Source organism: Bubalus bubalis, chromosome 1 (genome assembly GCF_019923935.1).
Source record: "Bubalus bubalis isolate 160015118507 breed Murrah chromosome 1, NDDB_SH_1, whole genome shotgun sequence".
NCBI lineage: Eukaryota > Metazoa > Chordata > Mammalia > Artiodactyla > Bovidae > Bubalus > Bubalus bubalis.
In genome coordinates, this window is record NC_059157.1 from 102,047,382 (window position 1) to 102,066,938 (window position 19,557).

The 19,557-nt window shown below is 40.8% G+C and overlaps 1 protein-coding gene across 12 annotated transcripts in view; it reads left to right on the plus strand.

Annotated features, from left to right (window-relative positions):
• The window catches only part of PHLDB2 (pleckstrin homology like domain family B member 2), a 244,882-nt gene that overhangs the window by 132,126 nt on the left and 93,199 nt on the right, over positions 1 to 19,557 (plus strand). For all 12 annotated transcript variants that reach the window (XM_045165477.1, XM_045165464.1, XM_045165485.1 and 9 more), the window contains one exon: positions 16,627 to 17,975. In XM_045165477.1, the coding sequence (XP_045021412.1) occupies positions 16,627 to 17,975 (1,349 nt within the window). The remainder of the gene's footprint in view (positions 1 to 16,626; positions 17,976 to 19,557) is intronic.

Sequence of the window (19,557 nt, forward strand, 5' to 3'; positions counted from 1 at the left end):
TAACTTGGAAAGACAGTGCTTTTGTACATCTTCCAAGTGGAATACATGTGCTTTATAAATCTGACTATCTGTTAAGCCTTGATGCATGTATTAAATGTGTAAATGTCATCTATTTGAAACAAAAATACTTTCAAATGATGTGCTTTATTATAAAGCTCTGGTATATACAACAGCAGCAGTTCTAAATGGAGGCGTTGGAGTGAGAGGGGTGTTTGCTCCCCAGGGGTTATTGACCAATGACTGGAGACATTTTTGGTTGTCTCAACTGGGGTTTGGGGACAACCCCAATGGCCAACTTTGACTGGCCTCTAGTGGGTAGAGGCCTCAGATGCTGGGTAATATCCTATAATGTCCAGGACACACAAACAATAAATTATTGAGCCCCAAACTCTTCATTAGGCGAGTACCTTGAGGGCATATGTTAACAAGGTTAAGGATCTTAATCTAATTTGGGTCTTCAAGAAACTGTGTTCTTGCTCAACCCAAAGAGACCTTTGTGTCTGCAGTAGATTCTTTTGACCTTGGCATTAGGAGTCTTAATATACCATAGATGTGAAGGAACTTGTGTTCACGGAGTTCGAGCTGGCTTAAAATGACAGAATTTGGAAGTGTTACAGTGTCAAGGAGACTCAGAGGTCACTGGACTCAACGTTTTTGTTTTATAGACACAAAAACTGAGATGCCCCCAAATAGTGACTGATAAAGTCTCAAATGTATTAGTGACAGATGTTAGTTTTTGGTGCAACCCAGGATTAGAGAATTTAGAAACTGATATTCAGGCAAATGAAAGTTTTTAAAAAACTGACAACCCTTTGTGAGAATTTAGAAGTACCATTGTCTATAAGGAAATACACTGTTTGATGGGGGAAGGGTACTGTTAGCCATGGTGACTGTGGAGCATATGCTTGGGTGTGTCAGCCCCAAGATGGGCATAATTCTATTGTGCAGCCCGTGACACTCCATGTCTGTGGCCTGCACCGTCCTTCCCATGGCCAAGTGGGCAACAGATGGCTCCACAGCTCATAGCAGATGTTGCTTTTGAATCCAGGTACAAAACAGAACATTTGAGATTTTTTTTTTCTCTCTCTGCCTTTTGGGTTAAGAGTAGAGGGCCTGAATGGATAGGGTTGTTTTGGACAGAAGGGATAATGAGAGAGGCTTCCTGAATACAGTGTTAAAAAATGATACCTGATGTTTTAGGAAACGAGCATGAAGTGGTGGGGGAAACTCATAAGCTGATGAGTGGATATCTAAGATAAATGTGATGTTCGTGTAGAACTTGGGTTAGGAATCCGAAGACAGTTCAAGCATGGCACTTCTCTGGGGAAATAGGGCAAAATAATAATGAGGGTAAAAGGAATCTCAGAAATCCTCTTATTTAAATTCACTTGGTTTGCTAGAACCTACAAACCAGACCTCCTCTTTCATTGTTGCTTTCTTGTACACTCCTGGTCTCTACTGTTCCTTCTGTTTACTTAATGGGGAAAAAATTGATAGTAACATAAAGTTTTTGTTCACTTCCTGGGAGAGTTTCAAAGGCATGGTCTTTGTAAATGGTTCTGCTTACAGACAGGAGTTATCTCAGTGAGCTTTTGGTGATCAGAAAAGCTGTGCACATATGGCAGCTCTTGCATTTACATGGCTATGATTACCCATTAGGCCTGTAATTATGGGTTTCAGTTCTGTGTGCTGAGTGGTCCTGCCAGGGTAGTTATACGCCTCAAATCTGGGAGGTTCTGGCAATATAGGAGAATTCTTTAGTGTGCCTTTCCTGGAAGAGCTCTGAACCTCACTGCGTTAAGTTCTTATCGTTTCAACAAGTAGCCCATGGGTGTGCCTCAAGGCCAAGTACGTAGTAGTATATTTAGAAATGATTCAGAAGTGATGACTTTTTCAAGAGGTCTGCTCTCTGCAGGTGTTGCAGTAAAGGGGCATAGCATCCTTTTCATGATCATTTTTCATCTAGTCATTCTTGTTACTTATTTTTCAGGTGATGGGACAGAAGATGAATGTGTATTTTTGTTTATAATTTCAACTGGAAATATTTATTGGCATTTGATTAATATGATTTCTTGTCTTTTGAAAGTGAGTAAAACCAAAAAGGGTAGCTCAGGTTTTCACACCCCTTCAAAATAAGTAAGGCAGAACTTGTCTCTGCCACCCAGGAATTCGAATTCTTCTGGAGTTAATTTGCACAGTTATTTTCATGATATTTAGGAATGTTTCTTAGATGTTGATGAAAAGCTTTGTGCTGTATCTGCTTTAAAGGCAAGGTTGTTATTTATAGCAGCTAATGGTCCATAGGACAAACCCAAGTATAAAAATCATTTTGTTGAGATTCAGTGGAAAGGCTAGGGACTGGAGACGCTTTCCATACAAAGAAACAGATAAATAAGACATAGAGCAACAGGCTAAGTTATAGGGAGACTTGTTGAGAGGTTTTTTTTTTTTAACAGAAGATACTTGTTTTGCTTAGTGTGAGTGGGTTGATTTATTAGAATATCTGTTTTTCCTTACTTTGCAAATTAAGGGGAAGGAAAAGTTAGTTCATTCCAATATTTAATAATTGTTACCTCAAGTGGGGTCAGCTTTTTCTAAGACTTGCTGCCAAATCTAGAGTTGAGTGGAAATCAGTGTTGATTATCTTAGAGTATTTTGTTTGCAAGCAGCATATGATCAATCCAGATGGCGATATACTTGTGGAATTAGCATATGGAATGGGAAAAAAGCTAAAAGTTAAAAGATTTCTCCTAGATTTGTTTCTTGATCACTAAATTGCTGAAACAAAGGGAGGTAAAAGCAAAGGAAAGCCGACTTCTGCATTCTTTTGCCCAGTTCAAATGTAGCCTGAGTTGTGCTTTGCAGCCAAGCGATAGTCAGAGGGGGCTTGGGAAGTGAGGTCTGGCTGCCACACTGCTTACGTCATTGCAGAAGTAGGTTTTCAAAAAACAGCTTAAGATTTAGTAAGGAAATTGCAAACCATGGAAATGTAGACAAAATGTTTCGTATATATCATGCTGAATCAAATTCCCATATCATATTACACTAACATGGCTCTGACCTTTTGTTCTCACTATGTGATGCTGAAATAATTTACCATGCCCTTGGAAGGTCATGGGCAACACTGCCAGTGCAGTCTTTTCCCAGTTAGGTAGCTGCCACCTTATCACCGAAACGTGTTTGTGTTCTGCGGTCATTTCCATTTCCTGCATTGTATAAATGGCACTCCTGTGTTATTTAACCTGTGCCTGTGGGAACCTAGAAGGTTGGAACAGAAAAACATCTAGTTCACCCTCACCATTTTAAATATGGGGAAACCTCTGCTAAAACAAGGTGAAGACAAGCCAAGTGACTTGCTCTGGCTCTTTCTTCTCTTGGTTATTTTGGCAGAACCAGGACTAGGGATGAGTCTCCTGACTTGTGTTTCTGGCAGCCCATCCAGTATTCTTTGCACTAGATTGGCCACTACAATAAAAAGACATCCTAATGTAGTAACCATTTCCTTAATTAGGTCTTTTGGGCAGATGTAAAAAACAGCATTGATTGAATTTAGTGTAGTCAGTTGTTTATTGACCTTTGCTAGTTCAAGTCCTTTTTTCCTTTTCCTTCCATTGAAATAAATGGTTAAAAAGTAGGTAATAGGAAAGGAAAAAATTAAGTGTCTGTACCACCCACTTTGCATAATCCACAGTTAAGTAATGAAGAGATGATTTCATTATTGTTTTGCTTACTTTATAGTATTTTTAGCCTAACCACTCCATTTTTTTAGGTAAAGGAGAAAACATTATAACCATGGGTGATGTGGTCAACTTGGGTTTGTTCCATCCTTCCTGAGCCTGCTTGGTGGTGGTTTAGTCACTAAGTTGTGTCTGACTCTTGCGACCCCATAGACTGTAGTCCACCAGGCTTCTTTGTCCATAGGAGTTCCTGACTATTTCCAGGTCATAAATATTGGGTAAGGGAGTGAGGAGCCTAGGGTGTTTGGGTTTGGTGAATGTTACTTTGGAAAAATAGACGCTGACTTTTAAAAGAATTTATTTTGATTGCTGGTGTGGACTGGGACAGGATGGTGTAGAGATCAGAGTTTGATCCCACAGACTCTCAGCTTCCAATTCCAGCCTAGAGAGGTGGTTTCAGGGTCAAGAGAGAACATCTTTATCTCCATATGATCCCAGGGTCAATAATTTTTCTTGGATAAAATTGGCTTTAAAGAACGCTTTTTCCTCTAGTGCCCCTTTGCCTCAGCAAGTAAGACGTGCAGAATGTCTGCTCACTAACATTCCAGGAAGTACGTGCTCAGTTGTGTCTGACTCTACAGCCCCATGGACAGTAACCCGCCAGATTCCTCTGTCTGTGGGTTTTCTCCAGGCAAGAATATTGGAGTGGGTTGCCATGCCCTCCTCCAGGGGATCTTCCCGACCCAGGGATCAAAACCCCGTCTTCCGCAGCTCCTGCATTGCAGGCAGATTCTTTACCACTTTGCCACCTGGGAAACCTAGACATTCAAGACCTCCAACTTAGTTATTCTGGGACTCTGCTTCTTGGCTTTGTCTTCACTATGGTGGTCACATGATGCGGGAGGATTCTTCAGAGGCTACAATCAGAATCACCTAAACCAGGGGATGAATTATGCTGATGATGAGGAGTAAAAAACATCTGGAAACATTTACTTTATTTGGGAAAATTTTAGAAGCCTTTTTCTTCAACTGAAGCTATCTTAGGATTCTATAAAGAACCCTGAAAATATGGGTTTTTAATTTCCAACCCAAAGAACTCTCCCACTTTCAGAGAAGCCATCACATAATTTAAGAATTTATAAAGTGTGTGTGTGTTTGTTTTAATGTTTTTGAGGCTGAAAGTCTTCAAGATATCACAGGTATGGCAGTTTTTGTGTTTCTATTTTAACTTTCTGAAGGGATGGATTTTATTTGAATACACATGGTAATGAAATTTAGATACCACTACCTACCATTCATTATCTTGCAAGTATTCTAAATATAGTGATCTAATACTTGTAATTTAGACAGTGCATTTCCTTTTAAATTTCTTCAAGTTAATTTTTAAAAATAAGCTTTTAGGAGCTTAATTCAACATGATAGAGGGTTAGTATTTCGTGCTCTTTAAAAAATCAGCCAGGAGCCACTGGTATAAACACATCCCTCTTTGTAAAGTGAGCCACTATAATTTTTAAGTCAGTATATATTCGTATATTTTTATTCATATTTTATTTTTAGAATGCATGCATCTTGTACTTTTTAAATATTTTGTTATGGAAAATTGTAAATGTACATAAAAATTAGAAGAATAATACAGTGAAATCCCAAGTACCCATCATTCAGTTTCAAGTTATGTACATACGATAATCTTGTTTCATCTGTAGACCTTACTTCCCCAAAACATAGATTGTTATCAAGCGAATTCGAAATACTGTAGTATTTTATTCATAAAAATGTAAATCTAAGAGTTTAGGATTTTTAAAAAGTCCAACAATATCATTATTACACCTTAAAAAAAAAGCCAGTAATTAAAATATTTTTTCCAGTGTTCAGATTCTCTGATTGTCACATACATTTTTCATTTAATAGTTGGATTTTCAAGACAAGATCCAAACACAGCCTGTGCATTGTATTTAATTGTTAATTGGTATGTCTCCTGGGCTTCCCTGGTGGCTCAGCAGTAGAAAATCTGCCTGCAATTCAGGGGATGCAGGTTTGATCCCTGGGTTGGGAAGATTCCCTTGGAGAAGGAAATGGCAACCCACTCCAGTATTCTTCCTTGGGAAATCCCAGGGACAGAGGAGCCAGGTGGGCTACAGTCCATGGGGTTGCAAAAGAATTGGATACAACTTAGCAACTTAATAACGTGTCTCCTGGGTCTCTTAATCTAGAACAGTTCCCTCTCTTCTTTTTCTTTTCTTACCATTTGCTGCTTGAAGACATTGGTTATTTTTCTGTAGACTTCCCATGTTTTAGATTTAAGTGATAACATCTCTATGGTGTGTTTCATATTCCTCTGTTCTTTTTATTTTCTATAATTGAGACAGCATGCTTTTAATTTGAGAACTTTCCTACCATAGCACTGTGTTAAACTTAATTTTTAAGATATATATATTCATATATATACTTATTACATTAATATTGTGTCTTTTTCAGACATTGCTAAAACTGCTTTGAAAGTAAAGTGTTAGTCACTCAGTCATGTCTGACTCTTTGTGATCCCATGGACCGTAGCCCGCCGGCTCCTCTGTCCATGGGCTTCTCCAGGCAACAATACTAGAGTGGGTTGCCCTGCCCTCCTCCAGGGGATCTTCCCAACCCAGAGATCGAACCTGGGTCTCCTGCATTGCAGGCAGGTTCTTTACCATCTGAGCCACCAGGGAAGCCCAAAACTGCTTTAATAATGATATAGACGCAAATGTGAGTCCAACTGGTAAAAGTCACGTCTGGCATATTTAGGTAAAAATCAGGAATTTTGCAGGTAGGAAGGGAATTTGAATGACCCAGTTGATTTTTGAGGTTGTTCCTGTTTTTTGTCCTTCCTCCCCTGCCTGCCTCATTGGCTGAAGAGTTATTGTAGGAAATATGGTGCCAAATTTCTAGGATAGTTAAAGAATATTTTCAAGTTCATACAGACAAGTTTTATTCAAGGGACTAGCACAAAATTATTTAAAATCTCTATAATCGATGTTTTACTTTCTTTAATGAGTCCTCAAAGATTCTTGATAATTCCTAATATAAAACAATCTGGACTTTGTAAAAAGTCACTTCTGATCACAGGGGATACAGATCTTCATTTAAATATGGTTATTGCTATTGACTGTGGTTACCGTTAGGAACCACTGGATACCATGTAGAATGTTTTTTGATAGAGCTTCGATGTCAGTAGGCTAGAAATGACGGAAAGGAATGGTAGCATGGGGTTTGTGTGCTAGCTTGTTGTGCTCAGTTGCTCAGATGTGTCTGACTCTTTGCAACCCCTGCAGCCTGCCAGGCTCCTTTGTCCATGGGATTTCCCAGGTAAGAATACTGGAGTGGATTGCCATTTTATACTGCAGGGGATCTTCCCGACTCAGGGATCAAACTCACGTCTCTTTTGTCTCCTGCATTGGCAGGCGGATTCTTTACCACTGAGCCACTTGGAAAGCCATCGTGGGGTTAGACTGCTTTATTGTGATAGGAAGAAGCTGAAACATTTTTGTTTGTTTTACTTTTTGTCATCCCTTCTTCCATCTCTCATTGCCTCTCCCATCCCCTCATCACTCTCCACTCCCTTCTGTGCTTCCTTCCTCCCTGTGGCATCATCTGATACTTTTGTTCTTTCTTTAATGGTCTCCCTTACCTCTTCTTTTAGATGTTTTTCAAAACATAATAAAATAAAAATTCAAAAGGGAAAACAGGGAAATCCAGAAAGAAACTGTGTGATCAGTGTCCTGAGATCCTGTTGGCATTCCGGTGGTCCTCCCTTTCTCCCCAGCCTGCTGTGCATCACCCCGACACCTGGCAAATTCTGAAGTTGCCTCAGCTTGCCTGGATTCTGAAGAGCCTCCTCTGGCAGTCACAAAGCCTTTGTGCCTTTTAGACTGCTATAGGCATGTGGGCCGTGCGTGTCTGTCTCTGTGTGTCTGTGAGTGTGTGTTTGCATCTGCACACATGAGATTTACTTTTGTGACAGGCTCAGTCTGCAGAAACCAAACATCCTCCTTATGCTGCCATTAAAATACATTTATTCCTGTGATACTGCTTTTCTGGATTTTTGAGAGATAAAAATCCCCTCCTTGGAGATAATCAGCCTATCTACATGTATCTAGTAGATAATAATTATTTGTTCAAAGAAGCAGATCTTTAAATGATAAAGAACATGGTGTAAGGAACAAGGAATGACAGTCCATTTGCTACTCTGTTTGTTTTCAAAGAACCAATAAGGGCACTATGTCTACTCCCAGGCTTTTGTTTTTTTTGTTTTTAATTTTATTAAAATTTGTTTTTTTCTTTCCTGCACTGAGATGTAAAATCTTCGGTGTGGTGGGAGAGTTTAAAGGAACAGAGTTTAGGAAGCTGGGTTGTATGAGTGGGAGGTGAAGTTCTATGCAGGTTGGTGTTGAGACAGTGGGGAGGCTCCTGGTTTGGGATGCTGGATGGGAGGGGTTCTTTAAAGAAGAGAGCATCTGGGAATATATGCTGCAGGGGGAGGTGTTTGCCAATGGGTGTGGGGTTGTGTGGAGAGGTGTGGTTTGTGTGCAGAGATGCCAGAGGTTGAGGATTTAGAGATGAGAGGAAATAATTGTGAAAAAGGAGGGTATGTTTGTAAAAGCAGAGTTGAGAAGCCTGGGGGTTTAACTGAGGATGGTGTTTGGATAACGGAGGCTGGGGAAACCAGGCTGCTTCAGGGTTTCTGAAATGAGAATATTGCTAGACAAGGAAGTGTGTGTTCCTGAAGCTTCTAATTACCCTCCCCCCATCACGTTTTCATGTTGAGATTAGTGGAAAAAGAGGAAGGTTTTGTGTCCATTGTTCTCCATTCTTAAGCTTGGAGTTTGGGGCTGAACTAGTTTTCATCGTTTTTCCTATTCAGTCCTCTAAAGCTTCCTCCCTCAGGCCCTATCGTCACCACAGAATCTCCCCCCCAGTTCTCCCCACCACACACACACAGACAATGGCACTGCTTCTGACAGACTGCTCTAAGCTGGTGTCTGAATTCAATTACATGTCATCAGTGCTTGCTTTAAAACATTGCCATACCATAAACATCGGTGCTGAAAGAGGCTGGCCTGTGGACCACCATGCACTGGGAGAGCTTAAACACCAGTCTTCAACCACTGTCTGTGACAAAATATGCTCCCAGAGCCAGTTCCTCAGCTCTAAGGCCCCTGTAGGACAAGATAGAAACTCAAACTGTTTCATAAGGTGGAAATTTTAACCTAAACCCTCCTGAGTTTTAAGATTCTTGTTCTGAATTTGCTTCTGTACCCAGTGGCTCAGTGATAAAGAAAGAATCCGTCTAAAAAAAAAAAGAATCCATCTGCCAATGCAGAAGAGGCATGTTCTATCCCTGGGTCAGGAAGATTCCCTGGAGAAGGGCATGGCAACCCACTCCAGTATTCTGGCCTGGAGAATTCCGTGAACAGAGGAGCCTGGTGGGGTACAGTCCATGGGGTTGCACAGAGTCGGACACAACTGAGTGAGCATGCCAGCGTGCCACGCCAATCTACATCCTTTCCCCAGCAATATGAAAAGGTTTCTGCTTTTTGGTGACTTGCTCTAGAAGTCCCCTTTTGATTAATTCCTGCTGTATTGTATGATCCTGAGAAGTGTTTGTGCATGGCAATATAAAATGACAAGTACCATGTTGTATTTTTTAAGGATTCTCCAAACTCTTGGTGTAAATTACCTGGAAAACTGAATTTATATATATAGGTCAGACTTTAAATCTCTGTCCTCTAAAACAGTACACACAACACAACAGATGCTTCATTTTAATTTGTTTGTTTTTTTTTTTAAAACTTTGCTCCCTGGGTGTGTTTTCATTATCTTGAAACCCAGATCCCTACAGTTCTGGCCTTCACAGTGCTCTGAAGCTCACCATTGGTGACTTACAGTTTGGTTAGAATTAACCTCACTATGATGTTATTTGGTACAAATAGAGCTGGAAAATGATCTTTTAAAATGCACACCAGCATTGTGCCAAAGAAAAAAAGAATCTACCAAGAAACTTGCAAACATCATCCTTGAGATTAGTTTTCCCAATAATTTACTTCTCAAGGGAAAAATGTACTGTGACTTGCTATGCTGCCTTCCAAAGATCTCTAAGTGACTCCTGGCATTCTCTAATTGACAATAGCATGATATACACTTCAGGTGATAAAAATAACAAGAGCTCTGGAGGGACTAAATTTATGGATTGAAAAGTAAGCCCAGACGTTTCAATGCACACTGACTTCTTTCCCGTTTAGACGTCCCCATGTTGTCTTTTCTCTCAGATGGGCCCCAAATGGCTTCTTCCCTTTTCCATGCCCAGTTCTCTTTCTGTTTATGTGCATAAAGTGTATGGAGCCATTAGGGCTCTAGGGACTGTTTTGCTTCCACAATAACATAAGGCAGTGATTTTATAATTTCCCTGAGACTTCTTTTTTGTTTACCAAAATGTGAAAGTGAAATCACTCAGTCATGTCCGACTCTTTGGGACCCCATGGGCTGTAGCCTACTAAGCTCCTCCGTCCACGGGATTCTCCAGGCAAGAGTACTGGAGCGGGTTGCCATTTCCTTCTCCAGGGGATCTTCCCGACCCAGGGATCGAACTGAGGTCTCCCGCCTTGAAGGCAGACGCTTTACCCTCTGAGCCACCAGGAAACCAAAAAGAAATAGCAGTGAAGATCAAGAATCCAGTCTGGAAACCTTGGAATCATCCTAGCCTCCTCTTTACACGTGTTAACACAGACTTCTTTCCCGCTGCGCTTCCACTTGTGTGTCACTTTGATAACCCCCTTTCACCTCCCACTGTTCTAGTTCTTCCTCTGCTTCTTTCCCTAACCTCAGCTGCAGTCTTTAATGCATTGTCTGCACGGTCCATCACATCACTATCTCCCTCTCTCCTGGGGAATTAAACCCAGTGCTTCCCATTGTATATCCTCTGCCCTCCTGCCTCTGCTTTCCTTGCCTTCATTTCATCTCATTGAAAGTATGTTACTACTTCCTGTTGTATGTTTCCCTATACTCTTCCCACCTCTAGGCCTCCACTCTTATGATCTCACCCACAATGAAAAGAATACCCTGGAAGTAGGGAAGGAGAGAGGTATCAGGAGCCACTATAGTCACTCCTAGGGTCAGAAAGGCACCTGTGTGATTCTCCACCTTTTGAGTCGAATTGATTTGTGGAATTAAGTCTTGAAGATCTCAAACTGACACAAGGATCCGTACATATGTATTCAGCTGAACTGAACTGATGGCCGGTATACTCAGCTTCAGTAACTTGAGTGAATTACATGTTTCTACTTGATGACAAATCTTTAAATGCACAACTTCTTACACATCATTAACAAACCCAAAAGGCTGAAATGAAAAACTAGAGTATGAAGCATGAATATCTTAAAATATCCTCTAGAATGTTCTTCGATCCAAATCATCTGTAACTTTCTTCTGCGGTATGTATGGTGGAGAAATGTTGCATGACTGTTTCTTGGATGTGATTTATTATTTGCAAATGGCCTACTTGTCTCTTCCCTACAGACTGTGAACCCAATCTTTCAGCCAGCACTACTGTGGAATATTTTGGTATTTTGTTTGGCCAGCTAAACTGTGTCAGTAATTATGTTTCTTTTTTTTTCCTTTTTGGCTGAATTGGCTGTGTTGTGCAGCATGCAGGATCTTAGTTCCCTGACCAGGAATCAAATCCATGCCCCCTGCAGTGGAAGTGTGAAGTCCTAGCTACTGGACTGCCAGGGAATTCCCAATAATCACATTTTTTGATTAAAAAAAAAGTACATGTAAGGAGGAGGGGGGACCAAGTGTTGCCACCCTGTAGGGTAGTAAGAATACCGTATAGTAGTTTGGTACTTTCTAGTTTTGTTGGCTCAAAGGAAGAGGAAACAGAGTTTGGTAATATTTCATTTGGGTGATTGAGCAGCATTTGCAACTGCAAACAGGTTGAAATATATTAACACATTTTATCATCTAAGATGACATTAATGTCATATACTGCTCAGTCAAAAATTAAACTTTTATGTATCCATTTTGACATGAGGTGTTAAACCTTCAATTCTGTACCATTATAGTAAATATTGAAAATGCAGAGTTCTGGGCTCAGGGCTTAATTTCTAACTTCCATCGCACAGCATCTGCTCTGGCTTGCTTTCTGGATTCCTATCTTGCACTTAATTCTGTTTCCTATTTTGTATGCATTACCTTACAACCAGAGCTTTGCCCACTAACTGGCTTTAGTTCTTCTCTTGTTATTTTAACATCTGACTTGACGGATTTCCCTTTTTATCCTTGTCTAAAATACGCTAAATGGTTGGAGGATTGCTGTCAGATTTAAACCACACTTAAGATAGGCATAGACTTGGACCCCACAGAATGTATCTTACATGATGGTGTAGATGGGAAAAGATTTAGGTAACTATGAGAGAGAAATACATAGTTAATAAATATAGAAAATAACTTGCTTTTTTTCTACACAATTTTTGTTATTAATTCTGTCAGAGACAGAATGTTTCCTGGATGTACCAATAGTCTGACCTCAGATGGGCTTGAGATTTTGTTTATATTTTTAAAACCTCAAAATTTTAGGTGTGGAGGTAACTTTATGCTATCATTGGATAATACCCATCAGATTCTCTTTCTTTCAGTGGGACTCCATTGTCATTTCTTCCTATCATAACTTACCCAGACTACCCCTCTCACTGGGTTAGCTCCCCTCCATCTGTCAACCAGTCCTTTACCAACCTGTCAGTCAGTCCTCTATTAAGGCATGCATCACATTGTGTAGCATTTATTCATATGTGTATTTTCCACTTTGGATTGTAAGCTATGTATTAGCAGGAAATACTATCTTTGACCACATACTTTCCAGGGCCTAGCTCAAAGCCTGGTTTATAGTAGGCACTTAATGAAGATTAGCACCTTCATAGTAACAAACAACTGTCAAATCTCAGTGGCTTAAGACAATCTTGGATTGGCAAAGGCCCTCTTCCCCATTATCCTCACTGAGGGAGGTAGGCTAAGGAAGCCTTTACAGACTTGGACACAAGAGGGGTATGGAAATGGTGAATCATGCCAGCTCTTGATGTTTCAGCTTGGAACTGACACATCACTTTCTCTCATATTTCATTGATCAAAGCAAGGGACATAGCCACACCTAATGTCATAAGGATGAGGAAGAACAACACTGCAGTGTTTCTGAAAGGGAAGAACAGAATAATAGTGAGCAACACCAATGCCTGTTAAGCCAGTGTCTGAGATGTGGTAGGCACTTAATACATAATTAATGAATGAAGTACCTAAAACTACCTGTTAGGATTTTAATTTTTTCTATACCATGAGCAGAATCACCTCAAGTAATGAAATAATCTAATAACTACATTTAAAAAATGAGCATACTAATATTATCTAAGCTATATTCAACAAACATCTGGAGACCTTTTGGGCAACACTTTGTTCATTTATCCATATTAGGGAAGTGATTAGGGGTATATATTAGTTACATTTGATTTTACACTTTCGGATGTATAAAGTATGGAATGGTCACAGCAAAGTGAAAGTATCAGTTGCTCAGTTGTGCCTGACTCTTTGTGGCCCCATAGACTATAGCCTGCCAGGCTCCTCCGTCCATGGAATTCTCCAGGCAAGAGTAGTGGAATGGGTTAGCCAGTCCCTTCTACAGGGGATCTTCCTGACCCGGGAAGCAAACCTGGGTCTCCTGCACTGCAGAAAGATTCTTTACTGTCTGAGCCATCAGATTTGTATAATTATGATTTTCCCCTGACTCTTTTAGATTTGGAAGAAAACATCAAAGGCTTCAACTGACATATTAAGTTAGTCTGATCAATAAGTTCTTTAACCTTTTTTTTTTTGGAAGAATTAGTGTCTGGCTGGAAAATTGGACAAGAGCTTAGGAAAAATGAACATCTACTCAACTTAAAAGTGAAGTCCTGCTTCAGATTGTATGTTAGTATTTTACACTAATTTTTTCATTCATTGTTAAGGCAACCCAAACACATGGTATAAATTGTGGAAATTACAAACTAGTTTGAGAAAGATGAATTAAAAATCACTGTTGCTGCTGCTGCTAAGTCACTTCAGTCATGTCCAACTTTGTGCGACCCCAGAGACGGCAGCCCAGCAGGCTCCACCATCCCTGGGATTCTCCAGGCAAGAACATTGGAGTGGGTTGCCATTTCCTTCTCCAGTGCGTGAAAGCTAGTGTGATTTATTTCATTCCATTGTTATTGTTGTAAAATGAACATATAGCATATGGAAGAGGAAAGAGAAGATACTGGCCTGTAATAAGGGGGTGGCAATGGAAATAGCAAGAAATGATCAGATTCAGACAATGTTTTAAGGACAGTGTTGATAGGATTTGTTGATGGATAAAATGAGAAAGGAGGGAATGAAGAAGTGACAGATGGTAGAGGATAGAGGATATAATGATAGAGGAGACCAATGATGACTCCTTAGATTCTGGCTTAAACATTTGTGTGTAATTCATGTGTATGCTGCTGCTGCTGCTAAGTCGCTTCAGTCGTGTCTGACTCTGTGCGACCCCAGAGACGGCAGCCCACCAGCTCCCCCGTCCCTAGGATTCTTCAGGTAAGAACACTGGAGTGGGTTGCCATTTCCTTCTCCAATGCATGAAAGTGAAGAGTGAAAGTGAAGTTGCTCAGTCGTGTCCGACTCTCAGCGACCCCATGGACTGCAGCCTACCAGGCTCCTCCGTCCATGGGATTTTCCAGGCAAGAGTACTGGAGTGGGTTGCCATTGCCTTCTCCGAATTCATGTGTATAGGTGGGTGTGTATATAAGGCTGCACCCATTGTATGTATGGTTTTTAAAAATTTACTAAACATTATATTAATGTACTTTTTATGTTATAAACATACCTCAAAATAAGATTTTAAGTGGTTTAATATTCACTCATGACATACTATGGCTTTTAATTTTCTCCTTATTGTTGGGAAATTAGAGTATTTTTTCCCTTTTAATAAATAGCATGGTAATGTTCTCAGGTTCCACCTACTTCCTTGTTTCCTCAATTCAAAAGAATTTGACGTGAGGGAATTGGCCATGGTTTGCTGGAATTTCAACATGGCAAACCAACATGTGATGCAGTTAGTCGGAAATAAAAGGAACCAAGACTGGATAGAGGTCATCTTGATTTCAGTCCTCCAAGGGGGACATGGTGAGATAGCTATAGCTTGAGCCAGACTGGTGTTGCTTTCAAGGTCAGAATTGGTGGTGGTAGACAATTGTTGAGAGGGACATTTGTGACCTGTCAAGACCCAGAGGGCAGGCCAGACCCCAGCTGGGAAGCAATTCTAAAGGAGAATCTTTAAAAAAAATTTTTGAGTTCCAGTTCAAAAGATAATCATGTTTTTTTTTTTCATAAGGGCAGGGCTTTGGGTTGGAGGATAGAGACCCCAAGGCAGAGCTTGTTGGGGGGAAGCTGAAGCTTTGAGGGTGTGAGGACTCAGCCCATCACTAGGATTTAAGCAGCCAGACTGTTTCTTGGCCCGACTCTGTGGGTGAAAGGCAGTTCCTTATTAGGCTGCCTGCATTTGCCCAGGAAATCTGTGAGGCTGAGCAAGCAAGATGAAGATCCTCCATCTGAGGCAGGGAGGGAGTGGGGAAGGCTGTGATGGATAATTGAAAACTTGTATTCATTGAGTGTCTCTCCTGTGGGACAGTGGGAGGAGGGACTGGAGATATGATAGAAATACTGTACATAACACTCTTCCTTAAACTTGTATGTCGGTCACAGAAACAAGCACATTATGATATTTATTACTAACCAAATGTGATTCTGTTTACATATTACATATTACAGAGATGTAGTAACTGGTGTCTGAGGTGCCTAAGAAGTTGGAGGACAGTCTTAGCAGTGCCTGAGTTCAATGGGAATGTTTAAACTGCATTTTCAGTTTGATGATAACTTAAAGAAAGTATTTTGAACAGTTTAAAATATAACCTTTCACATTGGTAGGGTTAGTTTATAATGAAAAGACATTTTTATAGACTATAACTTTAGTTTCTTAAGTTAATATTGTTCAAACTAGGGTCCAAAACATATTCTTATAGGTGTATCCATTTAAAAATTCTTTTATTCACTGTGGAAACTAGAATGTTAATCTGAACCTCAAAGGATATGTGGGTTCATATGGGTGTAAAAGAAGGAGAAAGGTGTTTCCATGAGAGGAGAGTGTTAGATCAAGGATGATCTTGGTGCCTCTGGGATACCTGGGAACTTGAAGGATATATCAGTTTCAGGGTTCTAGATATTCTATCTGACACTGATATGTCAGGAATGTAGGGACCACTCTTCCCTCTACTATTGTAAATACCTACCTTCTTCTGATGGATGCAGGAAATTTTTTAAGTCTTTTTGTTGAGAAGTTAACCCTCATAGTCCTCTTTTAAAGAATCATCTTCTAACCCTCATGTTATTGATCATAAAATTTCCTTTCTCTGCTAGAATGTGAATTTAGTTTCTTTAGAACTTCTGAGTGGTTAATGTTTCTTACAGAGACATCTAAAGGAAAGCCCATTGCCTCATCCCTTCAGGTGTTCGCTAGGTACTCAGCAAGCAGGTGGTCCTCCAGGGAGTAGAACACTAAAGGGTCATTGTCTTTTTTAGGTACCACCCCCTCATCTTGCACCTGTACTTGCTGTTAGGGATTTGTTCCTCTCAAATATCACTGATGTTCTCTTGAATTATTTTTCTTTTGCTCAGAAAACATCCCAGATCAGTGGTCTTTAGTCACCTTCATTTTGCAGGACAGCTTTACTAGGTTTATTACTAAAACAGCAACGTATCGGATTGCCAGCCTATTACTGTACCCACGTAGGCTAACGAGTGGTTGGTCTTTTTAAATATTTGTTAAGTAAAGCTCCCTCTCTCTCTCTTTTTTTTTTCTTTGCAGATTCCAACAAGATTATGGCAGAGCAGAGCCACATGCAGAAGCAGCTGGATTTACAGAATGGTAGCTTAGAGGCAGGCTTTGTGGAGAACTCCCTCGAAAACGATTCCCAAAACATGATGGAGAGCCTGAGCCCAAAGAAATATTCTTCCAGTCTGAGATTTAAAGCCAATGGAGACTGTTCTGGCTCCTATTTAACCCTCTCACAACCTGTGCCTGCTAAAAGAAGCCCTTCTCCTTTGGGAACCAGTGTCAGAAGTAGCCCTTCTTTGGCCAAAATTCAGGGAACAAAGCAGTTCTCTTGCGATGGAAGTGACAAAAGTATTTCCATGAAACCGCCCACCCCTTTACGCAGCACCTCACCCTCCCTTAGTGGATATGCACTTGGGAGAGCAGACTTTGATCATTTTCTTGGCCGGGACGCCGAAAGGTCCTTGAGGCTTTCAGAGAAGCCTCCCTATTCCAAATATAGCTCAAGGAATAAATCCCATGACAATGTCTACTTTCTCGGAGGGCTGGAAGGCCGAAAAGCATCTGGCTCGCTCCTGACCATGTGGAATGGAAGTTCCCTGAGTGACACTGGCTCCTCGCCCATCAACAGGTCAGGGGCGGCCAGCATGCCTTCAAGCCCAAAGCAAGCCAGGAAAATAAGCATCCAGGACAACCTGACACTTCAGCCCAAGTTGAGCAGACACCGGGACCCGGCATCTGAAAACATCAGTTTAAGAACCAGGAAGTACTCTAGCGGCAGCCTGAGTCACATGGGCGCCTACAGCCGCTCTCTCCCCAGGTTGCATAGAGCCACCGAGAACCAGTTGGCACCCCTCAGTCTGCCTCCAAGAAGCTCTCTGGGCAATTCCAAACGAACGAAACTGGGGGAAAAGGATCTACCTCATAGCATTATAGACAATGACAATTACCTGAATTTTTCTTCTTTGAGCTCAGGAGCTTTGCCCTATAAAGCCTCTGCCTCCGAGGGCAGTCCGTACGTGAGTTCCACCCTCAGTGTGCCTGCCAGTCCTCGAGTGGCTCGCAAGATGCTTCTGGCCTCCACCTCCTCCTGCACCTCTGACGACCTTGACAGGGCTTCCTACTCGGGTACCAGCCCTGGTCATTCGTTTCCTCCTGGGGAGCTGGACCGAGCGTTTGCAGCCAGAAGGAACTTCTCGTGTGGATCTGTCGAGTTTGATGATGCAGACTTGGACAGCCTCAGACAGGCCTCAGGAACCCCCCAGCCTGTCCTGCGGGAACGGAAAAGCAGCATTAGCTCCATTTCCGGACGAGACGACCTGATGGATTATCACCGGCGGCAGAGGGAGGAGAGACTCAGGGAGCAGGAGATGGAGCGATTGGTAACCTCTTCATCTGACTTAACCTCACTGTTTGATTGAGCAGCTTCTTGGAGACAAGCTCCAAGGATACATGTGGGCGTGGGGAATTTCCCTGTGTGCCAGCTCCTGGTGCCCCTTCCTAGCTTTCCTCCTGCTAACCTTCCTCTTCCCAAATCACTATTATTAGTCACATAGGGCTGTTTTGAAGGCCTACGTGTGCCTAATGTTATATTAAATTGCTCTGCAGAGGCCTCACAAGTATAAACTCTTGATAAATCTAACAAAAGTAGTTGTGAATTTTACTGAGTTTCTTTAAAAGTCTTATGGACTTTTAAGACTGTGAGGAAAAACTGATATGTATTATTTACGTCATGAAATTTGAATGTATATGCTATGATGGTAATAGTGAAATGACAACTCACTGGGAATTAGGCAGTAAGTTTTTTCTGTATAGCAAGTTGTCTGAAAAGTTGAAAGGTTGTCCCAGTGGTGCTCAACCTTTTTTCTGCACTGTATACACACACATACACACACACACCACACATCATACTTCAGCCATGTCTTAATACATATAATGACTACAAACTTCGCATGTCCCCCAAAGTTACTGAGTTGTCTTTTTCTATGGATTTATGATTACTATAAAAATATTGAAAATAGTAAGAGGGAACAGGAGAGTCCCACTAATGAATGAGAACAAGCTGGCACATTTTTCTTTTCTCTTTTCTTTTAAGCATAAGTTTTTTAGGGTGAATACCTGTCAGATTATTTTGATTCATTAATGATTTCCTTAATGTGGGAAGCAGTAGGATGGTAGAGCTGATATTCTGAAGTATAGGAGTACCAAAGTATTTTAGTTACTAAAAAAAAGTATGCTAGAATAAGATTTCTGAATCCCATACAAAGCTAGTTAATGCCCGACCAGACAGTAAAATTTTAACTTTTGGATTATAATGAACTGAAACTATTTACATCTATACAGGACAGAATTTTCTTGAAATTTTAGAAAAGTAATTATCGGCATCAGTTGCAGCTCTTGGTAAGTTGATGTCTATCCTTACAGAGTTTCCAAATGTCCTGATCCATATACTAGTGAATGAAGACAAATGTGTATGCCCCAGAGAACTTGGTGTCCTGTGGGTGGGAATAGCAGTTTCTTTGTTACCATACATAATCTCCAAATATTTTTCATGATCACAAAAAGGCATTATATTTGGGCTTGATTCATTGACATAAATTAGAAAAGGTTGTAATTAGCATATAAAGGCCTTCTTGTATGTGACTAGCAAATCTAGCACTATACTGTACTGAACAACTCTCAATGATAGAACCAGAGAATCTATCTGATAATTTATTAAGGTATCTAAGCGAACATTTCAGTGGCTTCATCTCTCCAGAGGTCTTCCTTAAATGCTTTTATTTACTCTTCTCTTCTAAGGAAAAGAAACCAAACTTGAAGTTCATTGACAGCAGGTTTCATCTTTAGCATGTGTAAGTGTTGGTAAAGTTCTCTTTGCTCTAGTTTTCCCAAATCTGCTAAGGTTCCTGGAAATCCAGTGACCTTTCTTACTGCCTGTAAGGTTGGTGTCCTGTAAGCCCCAAA